Below are 14,231 nucleotides of genomic sequence, written 5' to 3'. Positions count from 1 at the left end.
TGGCCTCTAAGTGTTCGAGTAAAAGGAAATGTTTCACGTCTCTCACTTTAAATCAAAAACTAGAAATGATTAAGCTTAGTGAGGAAGGCACGTGGAAAGCTGAGAGAGGCTGAAAAGCTAGGCCTTTTGCACCAAACAGTTAGCCAGGTTGTGAATGCAAAGGAAAGGTTTATGAAGGAAATTAAAACGCTACTCCAGTGAACACATGAATGGTAAGAAAACAAAACAGCCTTATTGCTGATATGGAGAAAGTTTGAGTAGTCTTGATGGACGATCAAACCAGCCACAACATTCCCTTAAGCCAAAACCTAATCCAGAGCAAGGCCCTAACTCTCTTCAATTCTATGAAGGCTGAGAGAGGTGAGGAAGCTGCAGAAGAATCTGAAGCGAGCAAAGGTTAGTTGATGAGGTTTAAGGCATGAAGCCATCTCCATAACAAAAGTGCAAGGTGAAGCAGCAGGTGCTGAGGCAAAAGCCTGCAGCAAGTTATCCAGAAGATCTAGCTAAGATAATTAACCGAGGTGGCCACACTAAACAACAGATTTTCAATGTAGATGAAACAGCCTTATGCTGAAAGATGTCATCTAGGACTTTCAGAGCTAGAGCGAAGTCAATGCCTGGCTTCAAAGCTTCAAAAGACAGGATGAATGTTACGGGCTAATGCAGCTGGTGACTTGAAGTTGAGGCCAATGCTCATTTACCATTCCGAAAATCCTAGGGCCCTTAAGAATTATGCTAAATCTATTCTGCCTGTGCTCTGTATATGGAACAACAAAGCCTGGATGACAACATATCTGTTAACAACATGGTTTACTGAGTATTTTAAGCCCACTGTTGAGATCTACTGCTCAGAAAAGAAGATTCCTTTCAAAATATTACTGCTCATTGACAATGCACCTGGTCACCCAAGAGCTCTGATGGAGATGTACAAGATTAATGTTGTTTTCATGTCTGCTAACACAACATTCTGCAGCCCACATGTCAAGGAGTCATTTCAACTTTCAAGTGTTATTTTTTAAGAAATACATCTCGTAAGACTCTAGCTGCCATACCTAGTGATTCCTCTGATGGATCTGGGCAAAATCGAGAACCATCCGGAAAGGATTCACCATTCTAGATGCCATTAAGAACATGTGTGGGGAATTCTCTGATGGTCCAGTGGTTAGGACTCAGCGCTTTCACTGCCGCGGTCCAGGTTCAATCCCTGGTTGGGGAACTAAGATCCTGCAAGCTGTGAGGCACAGCCGAAAAAAAAAAGGAACATTTATGAGTCATGGAAAGAAGTCAGAACATCAATATTAACAGGAGCTTGGAAGAAGCTGATTGCAACCCTCATAGGTGACTTTAAGGGGTTCAAGACTTCAGTGGAGGAAGTAACTGCAGATGTGGTCAAAATAGCAAGAGAACTAGAATTAGAAGTAGAGCCTGAAGATGTGACTGAATTGCTGCAATCTCATGATAGAACTTGAATGGATGAGGAGTTGCTTCTTATGGAGGAACAAAAAAACTGGTTTCTTGAGATGAAATCTACTCCTGGTGAAGATGCTGTGAAGATTGTTGAAATGACAAAGGATTTAGAATATTACATAACTTAGTTGATAAAGCAGCAGCAGGGTTTGAGAGGATTGACTCCAATTTTGAAAGTTCTACTGTGGGTAAAATTCTATCAAACAGCATTGCATGCTACAGAGAAATCGTTCATGAAAGGAAATGTCAATCAATGCAGCAAACATCATTGTTGTCTTATTTTAAGAAATTGAAATAAGGATTGAACCCAGGGATTCCAGGGATTGAACCCAGGCCCCGGCAGTGAAAACGCCGAGCCCTAACCACTAGACCGCCAGGGAATTCCCAACATAATCTCCCTTTGATGGTTTTTTTTTTTCCTTGCTTTCTACATATATCATGTTCCCTTTCCTTAATTTTTCACCTTTAGGAGATGGAGTTGATTGACAAAGCCAAGAGAAAGAGAAGAGCCAAGACAGATAAGTCCAAGGCACCCAAGAGGGAGAGAGAAGGAAAGCTCGGTGGGGAAGCAGAGGCTGCTGTTGGTAAGGGACCATCCAGGAGAACACACCTAATGGTAGCCAGGAGGTGCCATGGAGAATCAGCATGGATCCTATGGGACAAACTATCTGTGTTGAGTCTCCTTGACTACCACAGCTAAGATGGTGTTGCAGCCTTACTTCATGTCAATATCTTGGGAGATAAGGATAGAGGAAACCAGGGGACCCTAGAGACCTGTAATCAGCAACAGAGAAAATTACAGTAATAACACTAACACCTATTAAATGAATACCCACTGAATTAGGAGCTCTGCATTTATGACATCATGAAATCCCCACAACAGCTCCATAAAGTAAGCGCTATTATTATATCATGTGGAGAGGTTGGGTGACTTGCGTAACATCAAACAGATCAAACGGTAAAGTGGTGGACCCAGGATCTGGACCTGTCATTTGATTCCAAACTCGTAACTCTCAAACACTGCCTCTGTGAATAATAAATATGTCATAATCTGAGAACTGGTCCGTGAGAGCATTTGGGAAGGGGAAGGTTGCAACGTGCTCTGAATGGTTACTCCAGCTGTCATTTTTCTTCTTGGTTCCTTGTGTTGCACCTCACAAGGAATTCAGGTTCCTATGCTTCTGGGGACTTTCTTTTCTTTTTTTTTTTTAATTAATTTTTATTGGAGTAGAGTTGATTTACAATGTTGTGTTCTGAGGACCTTCTTTAACATAAAACCTACACTCATTCTTTCCCGGCCATATGAAGACCCTCGAAACAAATCAAAGGCTGTCAAAAAGGATGACATTGGATAGTTTCCTGGGTCAGATCTTTTTTTTTTTAAATCGAAGTGTAGTTGATTTACAATGCTGTGCCAATCTCTGCTGTACAGCAAAGTGACTCAGTTCTACACATACATTCTTTTTTTATATTCTTTTCCATTATGGTTTATCCCAGGATATTGAATATAGTTCCCCATGCTCTACAGTAGGACCTTGTTGTTCATCCAGACCTATTTTTGAGGTTTGCTTTTTAAAGTCTTGCTGAATTTACATCGTTGTAGCCCATAACTTGGGTAGCATTGGCAGGACTGTGAAAGGAAATACTTGTGGCCCCAGAGGAGAACTGAGGAAGAGGCCTTAGAGTATGGAAGGTTTAAACTTTACCAGGTTACAAAGTTGCAACCTCAAGCTAGACTCCTAAGGCATGACTTTCCAGCTGTACCTATAGGTCTTCCCTCCAGAGAGTCTTACCCCCACCATAGGTCAGGGTAAATCAGAACTTCTTTAGTAGCAAGACTGCTGAATTACAGTTGATCCAAGTAGGATAAGGCAGTTTCTCAAAGGGTAGTCTATGGACTACCCTTCTCAAAACGCTTGGAGTGGTTGTTAAAATGCAGATTCCTACAGAATCAGACTCTAGGGGTGTGGCTCAGGAATCCGCACCCAGGTGATTCCATTGCACACGGAAGTTTTAAAGTTACTGAAAAGGATGCAGAGATCACGTTTATTAGCTATGTCTCTATCCCCCATTGTTCTCTCCCAGGAAAGTCAAAGGAATCAAAGGCTGAAAAGAAATCAGAGCTAATTCCCAAAGAAAAAAAACCTGGAGTCAAAAGGAAAAAGACACAGAAGGAAAGGAATCTGGAAATAGTAGCAGAGCTGGGTGAGCCTGATGCCATGAACTCTAAGAAAACTAAAGACACCTCAGATGGAGGTTTCTTTCCTTCAGGCTCTGTTGTAGAGGACCCTTGGCTTTCTTCCAAATTGGATGCCCCTGAGAGCCAAGCTTCTATAGATGGAAGGTCATCGCCTACCCAGACTGCACCTGTCCCTGGAAACATGGAATCTGAAGAAGAGGGAAGCCATAAGGACCCTTCCAAGGTAGGTAGGGTCCAATATTCTCACCTTGGCCAGAGGGATTTCAGTCCTCACTGATGCAACTGCAGAGGTCGGAAAAACTGCCCTGAATTACATTGCAGTTACTGAAACAGCTCTACTACATAGTGGCTTTATTTGTTCTACTTTGGTACCTTCTGACCCTTTAAGGAGCCAGATCTGATCAAAGACACAGGGTGGCAAAGCCCCTCTGAAATGATGTATTCTGTGAGGCTCTCAAACTACTAGGGCAGGTACCCACCCTTAAAGAGCAGAAAGTTGGCACAGCACCCATTTGTGAGAGGTACAGGCCTCACAGTTACAGGGAAAGGTGAATTCAGGCCTCAGAGCCAAGCACATATTCTTGACTTGGCCTGGAGTTCATGTATTGCTTGCCTCTCAAAAGCTGCAGAAATTCCTGCATTCCTAATCTGCTTTTCTGCGGCACACATCTGGGCCATGGGTAAGTTATACACACACATCTATCTCCCTTTTCTTTAAACACTGCAAACGTACCCACAGCTAAACCACTATGGTTAAACTCGCATAAGTTACATGCAAATATGGTACAACTCTGCTGAATTTCATTTAATCTTTACAGCCACACTTGTGACCCAGGTATGATTCGTCCCATTTTACAGACCTAGAAGCTGAGGCTTAAAAGAGTTAGATGTTTGTTGCCAGAAGTTACACAACCATCAAGTGGTAGAGCCGAGACTTAGATCTTTCGACTCCAAAATCAGAGCTCTTGTCACTATTTTAAATTATTATGTATTTATTTATTTTACAACCTGTGGTCTTCCAAAAAGGATTTCAGAAAGATTTTCCTTTCTAGTTCTCAATCTTCCCAGCTGCCTAGACTATAGGATTCCACTTTATACAGCAGATGAAAATTTTAAGCTGTGGGCTGAACTTTTCTGAGCCTGCTATAGACTCAGAATTTCTACATTTATTTTAAATCACAGTACCATGCTGCCTCAGCAAAGGCTAAAAAGCAAGGAAGTATCCACCCCAAATTGGATACACAGAGTGCCCATGGAAGAGTTGCCATTCAAGGTTCCCCTCAGGAGGATATTTCTGACTGAGGAGGAGGCATCAGGAAGAAAAAGAAAGCTAAGACACTCTTCACAGAAACTAAGAGAAAGTTTCATTGAAAAAGTGGATTTGCATAGGATTAAATATGAGTCTGACACATCTACACCTAAGTCTGCCCCTAAAACAGCCTTTTTCTAGAACCTGTGGTTCTGAGCCCTGGCTTCACGTTAGAATCACCGGAATATGCTTTTTTAAACCACCAAGAAAAAAGTATATTTAAAAAAAAAAAAAAAAGGAGTTCCCTAGCGGTCCAGTGGTTAGGACTCCAAGCTTTTACTGCCGGGCCTGGGTTCGATCACTGGTGGGTGAACTAAGATCCCACAAGCCCTGTGGCGTGGCCAAAACAATTAAATTAAATTTTTGAAAACCCACCAAGGCCTCCCACCTAGGTATTCTCATTTAATTGGTCTGGGTGGGGCTTTTGGCCTCAAGTACTTTTTAAAAGCTCCTTGGGTGATTATAACGTGCATCTAGACAAACGATGTACCAGACATTATGCTGGCTCTTTCACTATTTCAGTTAATTCTGGTAACAGCCAGCTAAAAGGAAGACAATATCCAAGAAATTAAGTTGTTATCCCCAAATTCTGAAGCAAGGTAAGAGAGAGACTTGGATCCAGGTCAATCAGATCCCAGAGCCCAGGCCAGTGGTGGCAGAGTTTATACGGCTGTGGTCAGAGTGTGGAAACCACCTAATCTCTAATTAGAGGCAACATCCTGTGGGTGGAGGACGGCTCGCTGCCGAGACAAGGTCCCCGTACGTCCCTTGCACTAAGAACACTCTGGTTCCTTAGGTCCTCCTCGCTAAGAGGGAGCCGGAGAAAGCTTCCCGGGCCAGGCTGCGAGCAGAGAGGGCCGAGATGAGATGGCTGGAGGTGGAGAGGAAGAGAAGGCAGCGGGAGGAGGAGAGGCGGCTTCAACAGGAGCAGCTGGAGAGGACAGAGAAGATGAAGGAGGAGCTGGAGCTGGAGATCCGGTGGGTAGGGCGGCCACGGCCACGATAGGAAGCAGAAGATAAGGCAGGGGTTGACTTCCACTAGGGGTAAAGCTGGTTCTGAGGCTCATGCCCTGAAGTAAAATAGCACGTCTCGATTTTCACTATCCTGGTTATCCTAGGAACAATCTGGACCAAAGATAAGATGTGGTGTCTTCAACCATTAGGGTTACTCCAGATAGATGTTCACGGGATCTTCCCGGGAGGGCTTTGAGATCCCGTCCAGCAAACACTTGTTGCGCTTCTTGCCACGTTGTCTGCATTGTGTTAGGCTCTTCCATAGGCCTCTGGGCTCATTTAATCTTCACAACAACGCTGTGAGACAGGAATTTCAAAATCCATTTGATAAGAATGGAAAATGAGGCTCTGGGAACGTAGGCCCCCCGCGCCAGAGCACAGAGCTGTGTAGAAACTTCCAGGCTTCTAGTTCCAGGCATGTTGTGTTCTTGCTTCTGCTCTTCAGTTAGGCTTCCCTTAGAAAATGAGTCTCCTCTGAATGGGACGCTCCGTGTGGCCTGCAGCCTGCAAAGCCTCCATCAGAGGCACGGCTTGTCCTACAAGGACAGTGTTTCCTGCTATTTCCCTGACCAATTTGTGGGTTTTCTCAGCTTGAGGAAACAGAAACTCGAGGAAGAACAGCAGAGGCAGGAGAAGGAGGAGAGAAAGCAGTGGCTCCGGTTGCAAATGGTCCAAGAGAGAGCTCGGCAGCAACAGGAGGCGTTCCGGAGGAAACTGCAGAAACTGCAGAGAAAGCAGCAGCAGGAGGAAGCCAAGAAGGCTGGTGAGGGGGACTCAGCTCTCGGCAATGCCCATCTATCTGGGACAGAAGTATATTTATCCCACTGTGGGTGTTCATTTGACTCTCCCCAGAGTTATTCCTATCCTAGGTCTCAGTGTGAAGCACTCTAAATGGATAAGCTGATTTTTTTCCAAGTGATTAATATGTGTGACTCTAGTGAGTTGAGATATCAGATCAAAATAAGAAAGACTCGTTTGTGGAAATGACTTTTGGGTCCCACTCCCAATTCAGTAATCTCCTGAAGTGGGACCCTGCCCCTCTCATTGCCCTTCCAGCATTGCTCAGAAGCTGCCTAAATTGGAGACATAGCCCTGCTCCTTGCTTCCTTCCCTAGCAGATGGAAACAGTCAAACATCTGGATAGCTTCAGGGCAGCCTTTCAGGTGATGTGTGGAATCTCTACAGCCTCACGTTTGAGGAATAGGAAAGCACTTTAGCAGATGACACCCTGTAGACTGGTCAGTCCAGCTGAGTAAGCACCAAGTTTCTCCAGACCCTGCTGTGACACCTGTCCCCAACCCATCTGCATACCACCCATGAATGTACCAGGCTCTGGAAACTTCTTCCCCAAGGTTTTGTATTCATTGCACACAGTGCACTGCACATAGTAGGTACTTGATAAAGGACTCTTAAGTTAGCAAGTTAACCCAAGATAATCCCCACAGAGGATCTGGCAACCTGCTGTCAAGTAAACTACAGAATATCTCACTGGGAGTCCCTGGGAATCACAAACTTGAGAGTCAGATCAGAGAGCTGTTTTCCCCAATAATGAGACCCCTGCTGAGCCTACCTGCCTTTCTGTTCTGCAGAGGCAGAGAAGCAAAGGCAGAAGGAATTGGAAATGCAGTTAGCAGAAGAACAAAAGCGCCTGATGGAAATGGCTGAAGAAGAACGGCTGGAGTATCAGCAGTGGAAACAGGAAGCAGAAGAGAAGGCTCGGCTGGAAGCAGAGGACAGACGGCGAAAGGAAGAGGAAGCAGCAAGGCTGGCTCTGGAGGAAGCCATGAAACAAGCTCAGGAACAAGCCAGGTATTTGCTATTTGGGCAACAGTTGCAGTAGTGGGATTGTTCAGAGGCTTGACTGCCTGCCACTAGTACTAGCTTTGCACTGCCTTTGGGCACGTGACGTTTTCCCACTTCCCACAGCATGGTTTGGAAGAACTAAAAAATAGAGATTCTCCTGCTGCAAAGGTCACAGAATTTCTTGATGGCTTAAAGAACTCGTATTGAAGCTAGAAGGGAGTTTACAGATCATCTATCTCAGCCCTCTGGTTCACAGATGAGAAAACCAAGTCCCAGAGAGAAGGATCTTGATTAGGGCTAACAGTGACTTAGGGGCAGTACCAGGACCAGATCTAAGACCCCCTGGTCCTGAACCAGTACCTTTCTCAGTAAGTATTTATTGGGTACCTATTATGTGCCAAACACTATTCTGGACACTGGGAATTCAGGAGTAAACGAGACAGATGTCTCTTATCCAATGGCATTTACATTCTAGGGGTGGGGGTGGGGAGACAGACTCTAAACAAAGATTTTTTTAAGCTGGCAATAAATGCTATTCAGAAATTCTTTAAAGATGTGATAGGATTGCAGGAGGTTTAGTTCAGACAGATCGGCCAGGGTAACACCTTAGAAGAGGTGATAAATAAGGTGAAACCTGAATTACAACGAGTTAGCCACATAAACATCTGGAAGAAAAATATTCCAGTAGGTAAACAGCAAGTGCAAAAGTTCAAAGAAAGGAATGAGGCTGGCATGGTGGAAGAATAAAAGAAAGCGTGGCTGGAATGAAGTGAACAAGGCACAAAGAATACTTCCAGATGAGGTCAGAGACATAGGCCTTGTTAGGAGAAATAGCCCAGAATCAGCCATCAGGGGCCAACAGCATTTCCCCCTTTGTTCTCTTGCAATAGTTATGACCACTGCATCTTTCTGCTAATAGAATCTCTTGAGTAAAGTGGTTTCAACTGACTCTTTAAAAACCAGGTCCTCCGTAGTGGCTATATCATAAATTTCCCCTCTTAGTGAAGGCAACAAACAGTCATCCCCCTTTAGAACCATTAAAAGTGAAGGGTAAAGAAGCCCAACACAGAAAACCACAATTCCAATCTTAACTGTAAACAATTTACCCCTTGAAAGTTATTTTCTACAACTTAAGCTTAATCTAAGCTAATAAATACTCTTTAGGGGACCAGAAAAAGAAGGAAGCCAGAACAACTCTATTTCAAGGTTTTCCACCTAACCTTGAGTTGTTCCTCGCCTGAAACATTCCTCAGCTGTTACACGAATTACAAAACAGATCATTAGGGAAGTCTTGATTCAATTTCAAAATTATGTGTTCCATGTATCATAGCAGTAGGGTTGGGTTCATAAGTATTGAAACCAAAAGCAAGCTATTGGAGTTGCAGTTTTCCACAAAAAGAAAACTGGCAAATAGTACGAGAGGAAGTTGAGCAATTTTGCAACACTAATCCAAGTAGCTGAAAGCAAAAAACCAAGTAATTAAAGGGATATGTGAGGGGTGTTAAAGAGCCTCATTCCAGCAAGGGTTAGGAGAACTTGATGCTAGCTAGCTTGATTTTGTCTTCACTTGTGTGGCATTGGCCCAGGTACAGTTAACTTCTCTGGCCTGTTTCTTCATCTCCAAAACAAGGGAGTCCCTTCCAGCAATACAAATTTAAGAACTGTTACACCTTTCACTTTCCTAGTAGGAGGATCATGATACTCTAAACCTCATAAGTAAAGTCACTAAATGAACAGAGTATGAACTTCCACTAAAATGCAAGATCAGTAGCCCCAAGTCTAACTGATGATGACTGAAATCCAAAATTTTTCCACGAGCTTATAAGGACAATTTCTAGGATGCTTAATCAGTATTGTGATTGCGGGTGGGGTTGTTTCCTCAGGCAAAAAGCTGCTTTGAAGAAAGATCTTCATTTCCACCAAGAACTCCGTAAGGAAGCCAACGGCCTACAGTGGACACAGAACATTTCCAGACCATGGGTCTACTCTTACTTCCAGTTCCTACAAATACCAAGACCTTAAGACTAGAAGAAAACTAAAAAGTTAGGAGGTGGTGACAGAAAACGAGTAACTTCCTTCTGTAATGAAGTTCCGTCCTGAGCTCAGTTAGCTCCGTTTCATCTGGTTCACCTCACCTCACCCCACACTTCACTTCACTCTAGGCCCTCCCTCCCCACCACCCAAACCTTACTCAACCCAGTCAAACTTGTCACACACCTAAATCCTTTATGTTCTCTGGAACCAGGTAAATCTCTGGAACCAGCTTTGGTGCCTAAAATTAGCCAGTAATTTCATAATTTGTTTGAATTTCAGTAAATTTCGGCTTAATTTCAGTAAGACATTAACATAATCTTAGGGTAGCTGAAGTATTTCATTTCAGTGTCTCTGAAAGAGCTGTAGGTAAATGGAAATTCTATAATGCAATAACTCTGAATTAGCAAAGAGGAGCTAATTCATGTATTTACATATTAAGAATTTTATTATAATTTATAAAGCAAAACCACATCCATTTCCTCCTAAGAATCTAAAGTTTAATTTCTATTTAAAACAAGTTAATCACTTGATAAATGTTCACTTGAGCAAAATGAACTGTTCTGAGCGAATTCTCACAACCTCAAAGTACAGATTAAGAGCTGCACTATCCAAATAAGTAGCCACATGTAGCTATTTAAATATAAGTTAAAACACTCAGTTCTCCAGTCACACTAGCCACATTTCAGGTGCTCAATAACCAGATGTGGCTACTGGCTACTGTAATAGAACATTTTCATCCTCACAGAAAGTTCTATCGGACAACACTGTATTCTAGAGCCCAGAAAATTAACCGATCTTGAGGTTTTGCTCCTCTGTCTTGAAAAACCAGCCACTCACATAATTTCCCCCTTTTTAAAATCACACTGAACCTATAAGCAACTTGATTAGATAATCTGTCTTTAACATCTCCTTAATATCAGTTAAGTATCTGATAAGTATCTATCATAGATTGATCATTAAAGGGGATGAAGGACCTTTAGCAAATAAGATATGTAACAAGATGTTAAAGCAAGCAGTATCTGAACCTGAATTTTCCCACGAATTTCCTTTGGCCCTATTCTATACTTCACTGTCTACAGCTAAAAAAACTTAGTATTTGCAGATGATTCTCTCAAATCTCCCACTAATGCTTGTAAGGTGCTTTCTACAGGAACTGCGCTTCCACAATCCAGAAGTCAAGCTTAATTTTGAGTCTGTATTGCTGTGTTATTGGACTTGTTTAGATTTGATGCTTATTTTCAAACACTTGCTTTATATAAAATAGAAATAAAATGGCCAAAACACTGGCTATCACAGTGAATTTAAATATGCCACTTAAAACTTTTTCTCAAACTTGTCGATCCTACTTGCACATTCATTCATTCATTCAATTCATTCAATAATACTTAGGTGAGAAAGGAGCATCTCAAATAATTCAACCGAAAAGAAAGAACACTCAAGGAAAACATCCTTGCGGGGGAAATTACCATTACTGATTTTATTTTCTCCCTTCTTTTACAAATTTAGGATGTTGCAGTCAAGCACCAGGTAGAGAGGCTACACTAAATGTTATTCGAGGTCCCTTCCAAATCTGATATTCTATTAAATTGTTGCTGTGAAAAGCCTATTTTATCAGCAGTACTCACCAGATAAGCACATTTTTCAGTCAACCACAGCACACTGCAAAACATTTAGAAGAATCCAATAAACTAAAATCAAGAAAATTATATCCCCAAATTATATTATAGTTAAGCTCCACCACCTAAATGCTGAGAGCCCTCAGAAAGAGATGCAAACAAAGCTAAGATACCAAACTACATATTCACGCATTCTGGATAGCTCAGATAGCCTATGAGGTTTGCTACTCAGGCCTGACAGAAATATGCAACTCAATGAGGACTTTCTAGAAATGGGCCTGACTCCTAGTTACTATTTAATACAATGATAAATGCCAGGTAATGGTCTAAAAGCTCTAATTTACCTAGACTATATATGTACAATACAAATAATTTTTCAGTTAGGGTCAAATATAAGGCGAGCCAATTATTTTTCAATAGGGGACTTGAGGAGGGATTCAAACTATAACAGTTTATAAAATGCATTAGAGAGAGGTCTTATTCGCTCTTCTAATGTAGTTAGATGACATTCTATTTGGAATAATATGAAATAGGATTACATATATGCACAGATATACTGAATTCTGTGATTCATTAAGGATTTAAAAGAAAAAGTTAAGCCCTCTAATTAAGGAACTAATTTGGTATTTTAATTTTACACAGTTTAAAGAGAGGATATAATGAAATAAAAGAAAATATAAATAAAATATACCAAACCTTAACTAAGCAGAGAACATTTTGTAAATTGTTAAGGGAAAAACTGAAATTATCAATATCAATTAAGAATTTTTGGCGTGCCCATTTATTCAACATATTGGGTAACTGTATCATATATATGCACCACACAGGAATATCAAGTTTTTAAAATAAACAACACTGGGTATTTAAAAGGTATTGTGGCCTTAATTAAATCCTTAATTCAGAAGGCACTTCAGTAACTTTCAGGGCTTCAAAGTCATGATCGTCATCACTGCACAGTACTAAAGAAAACATGTTTACCATGTACAAACAATAATTTCCAGTATTATGCAAGAAAACCTTATGTTTTAAGCATTTTTTTTCTTCTTTCTGTACAATTAAAAATAAAATGAACATTGGTACGGTTTTTACAAATATTTTGTTTATTTTAATGAAGCTGGTACAGACAATGTCCATTTAAAACCCATATCCCAGGCCAAAAAGTACAAATAAAGTCAAAAAGAGCAGCGTTCTGCTGTATACACTTCTGCATGAATAACTTTAACTGCTAATGAAAATTAGAACTTTTCTGGGATCTTCTGACAAGATTTTTCTTTCATCTTAAAATGCTTTCTCTTCAGTGAAGCCATCTTTGGAGTTAGTCATTATTTTCACCACCTCTGTCACCTTGACTCCAACCTGATATTCCTCTTCTTTTGGTCCAGACCCTCAGATTTTAAAAGTAGCTTCAAGTTAAGGAAAGGGCATTTTCCCACAGTTCAGTTCTCTGAAAAACTTCCATCTCCCACTGAGAGTCACAGTCCAGGAGCGAAGCGATCACATGCTAGAACTTCGGGGCCAATTGGAAAGTCATTATGAACACTCGCATTAGTCAATCTTATTTATCACAAGCCTGTAAATGCACAGTCCTGGAAAAGGCGGCCTCTCTGTGCACACACATAATTTTTAAAAAGGAGAGGGCGATATGAACGGGGCTGAGGTTTGATCACCAAAAATCAGCACAATGAAAACAAACAATAATGAATAATGGGCACTAGAATTCAAATTACCAGATGTTCTAAAGAGATGGGGTGCCAGTTTTCAATTCTGTTTTGAACACCACATTACAAAAGAACTATTTTTAAAAATAAAAAAGGATTAAGGGAAAAGAAAAAAAATAAAAATATCTAAATTGTTGAACGACCCCCTGTTTGTTCCTGATAAACTTCAATCACATCTTCTTCCTCCATTCCCAGCTGTAAGAGAAAAGAAAAGTGTTAGTAGTAGAATATAAAAGTACTATTTTTTTAATTGGCTGCAATTATGTGGCCACTGTTTTAAAGTGCAAAAAGATACAAAAGTAATCCATAGTTATCCTGTTCTAAAATTAAGAATACTGTTTCCGGGCTTCCCTGGTGGTGCAGTGGTTAAGAATCTGCCTGCCAATGCAGGGGACACGGGTTTGAGCCCTTGTCCGGGAAAAACCCACATGCCGTGGAGCAACTAAGCCCATGCGCCATGACTACGGAGCCTGTGCTCTAGAGGCCGTGAGCCACAACTACTGAGCCCACGCGCCACAACTACTGAAGCCTGCACGCCTAGAGCCCATGCTCCGCAACAAGAGAAGCCACCACAATAAGAAGCCTGTGCACCGCAATGAACCCACTCGCCCCAATTAGAGAAAGCCCACACACAGCAACGAAGACCCAACACAACCATAAATAAATAAACGAATTTATTAAAAAAAAAAAAAGAATACTGTTTCCTTTAATCTAAAGAACAGAGAGGGGGACTTCCCTGGTGGTCCAGTGGTTAAGACTCTGTGCTTCCAATGAAGGGGCATGGGTTCAATCCCTTGTCAGGGAACTAAGATCCCATATGCCACATGGCGCAGCCAAAACAAAACAAAACAAACAAACAACCAACCAAGTTTTAAAGAACAGAGAGGTATATCTTTTCCTCTGATACTATGTCTATGAAGTCATTCATATTACTTTGCTGAGCCAACTTCACGTCCCAGTTTATTCACCATATAAAATTTAAGTGTTTCTGAAAAGTACCTTAAAGGAGTTTTAAACCTAATGAAACATGTATATAATAGTTTAAATAATAGTTTGATGGCATATTTTCT

The 14,231-nt window shown here is 41.4% G+C and overlaps 2 protein-coding genes across 6 annotated transcripts in view; one reads left to right on the top strand and one right to left on the bottom strand.

Annotated features, from left to right (window-relative positions):
- The window catches only part of KIAA2012, a 119,419-nt gene extending 106,740 nt beyond the window's left edge, over positions 1 to 12,679 (top strand). For all 3 annotated transcript variants that reach the window (XM_082397045.1, XM_082397044.1, XM_082397043.1), the window contains 6 exons: positions 1,937 to 2,051; positions 3,553 to 3,890; positions 5,773 to 5,954; positions 6,581 to 6,753; positions 7,580 to 7,799; positions 9,677 to 12,679. In XM_082397045.1, coding sequence (XP_082253171.1) covers positions 1,937 to 2,051; positions 3,553 to 3,890; positions 5,773 to 5,954; positions 6,581 to 6,753; positions 7,580 to 7,799; positions 9,677 to 9,815 — 1,167 coding nt within the window. In that variant the 3' untranslated portion in view covers positions 9,816 to 12,679. The remainder of the gene's footprint in view (positions 1 to 1,936; positions 2,052 to 3,552; positions 3,891 to 5,772; positions 5,955 to 6,580; positions 6,754 to 7,579; positions 7,800 to 9,676) is intronic.
- SUMO1 (small ubiquitin like modifier 1) overlaps positions 12,521 to 14,231 on the bottom strand; it is a 27,663-nt gene continuing 25,952 nt past the window's right edge. For all 3 annotated transcript variants that reach the window (XM_082397198.1, XM_082397196.1, XM_082397197.1), the window contains one exon: positions 12,521 to 13,356. In XM_082397198.1, the coding sequence (XP_082253324.1) occupies positions 13,288 to 13,356 (69 nt within the window). In that variant the 3' untranslated portion in view covers positions 12,521 to 13,287. The remainder of the gene's footprint in view (positions 13,357 to 14,231) is intronic.

This window comes from Balaenoptera borealis (assembly GCF_965194805.1).
Source record: "Balaenoptera borealis genome assembly, chromosome: 6".
In the NCBI taxonomy this organism is placed as follows: Eukaryota; Metazoa; Chordata; class Mammalia; order Artiodactyla; family Balaenopteridae; genus Balaenoptera; species Balaenoptera borealis.
The sequence above is the reverse complement of the archived record's forward strand: the minus strand, read 5'-3'. Positions and strand labels throughout refer to the sequence as shown.